The sequence below is a fragment of the Chanos chanos genome, chromosome 16 (assembly GCF_902362185.1).
Source record: "Chanos chanos chromosome 16, fChaCha1.1, whole genome shotgun sequence".
Taxonomy (NCBI): Eukaryota; Metazoa; Chordata; class Actinopteri; order Gonorynchiformes; family Chanidae; genus Chanos; species Chanos chanos.
The window spans coordinates 7606991-7607816 of record NC_044510.1 but is presented as its reverse complement, the minus strand read 5'-3'; the positions used below and the strand labels follow the sequence as shown (position 1 = coordinate 7607816).

At 44.9% G+C, this 826-nt stretch overlaps 1 protein-coding gene across 1 annotated transcript in view; it reads left to right on the top strand.

The window, feature by feature from the left end:
* Positions 1-826, top strand: part of mpp3a (MAGUK p55 scaffold protein 3a) — a 17177-nt gene extending 16351 nt beyond the window's left edge. The window contains exons 17-18 of the mRNA XM_030793680.1: positions 263-391; positions 647-826. Of these exons, the coding sequence (XP_030649540.1) occupies positions 263-391; positions 647-826 (309 nt within the window). The remainder of the gene's footprint in view (positions 1-262; positions 392-646) is intronic.

Here is an 826-nt window from a genome sequence, read left to right as displayed (position 1 = left end):
AGGTATGGAAAATTAAAGATAAAAATGTCTTAATCTTTTCCAATGAACTTACTGCTATCTCTTCACTGTGGCTTTTCAACATTTACTCCTGTCAGCGGTATTAGACATGGTAAAAAAAAAAAAAACCAAGACGTAATGTCTGTCTTTACACTGTTTCTGAAGGTACCGACTTTCCGTGTCACTGGCTGTGGCTTCTGGAACTTATGTCGTATGTGATATGTGAATTCTCTTTCAAACTCCCGTTCGTATCTGGTTCTGTCAGGCGTTAAAGACACTGAGGACGGCAGAGTTCAAGCCCTATGTCATCTTCGTGAGGCCGCGGATTCCGGAAAGTCGGAGACGCCGCAGTACCGCTACTTCGCCAGGAGGGGGCGAGCATGGGCGAATCACAGTGAGTCTGCCAAAAAACCACAAACAAACAAACAAACAAAAAAAACCCTCACTCCTCACTCCAGATTTTAGTCAGAGCTCTTGCCAATATGTATTTTTTTTTAAAAGTAATTCATCTGTCAATGCTAAACATCTCCAAATATTAGCGGATATTTATTTCAGCAATCTTAAAATATTTGGACACAAGTTAGACCTCTCGGTCTTTTGTAGGCTTTTAGTCGTCTTAAAAAATTCTGTCTCTCTCTGTCTCATTCAGGAGGAAGACCTGCAGGAGATGCGACAGTCAGCCCAACAGATCGACCAGCAGTATGGGCACCTGGTTGACCGGGTCCTGATGAAAGAGGACACGGTCAGCGCTTGCACGGAACTCCGCGCCATCCTGGAACGGCTGGAGCGAGAGAGCTTCTGGGTGCCCATCAGCTGGGTGAAGACTTAG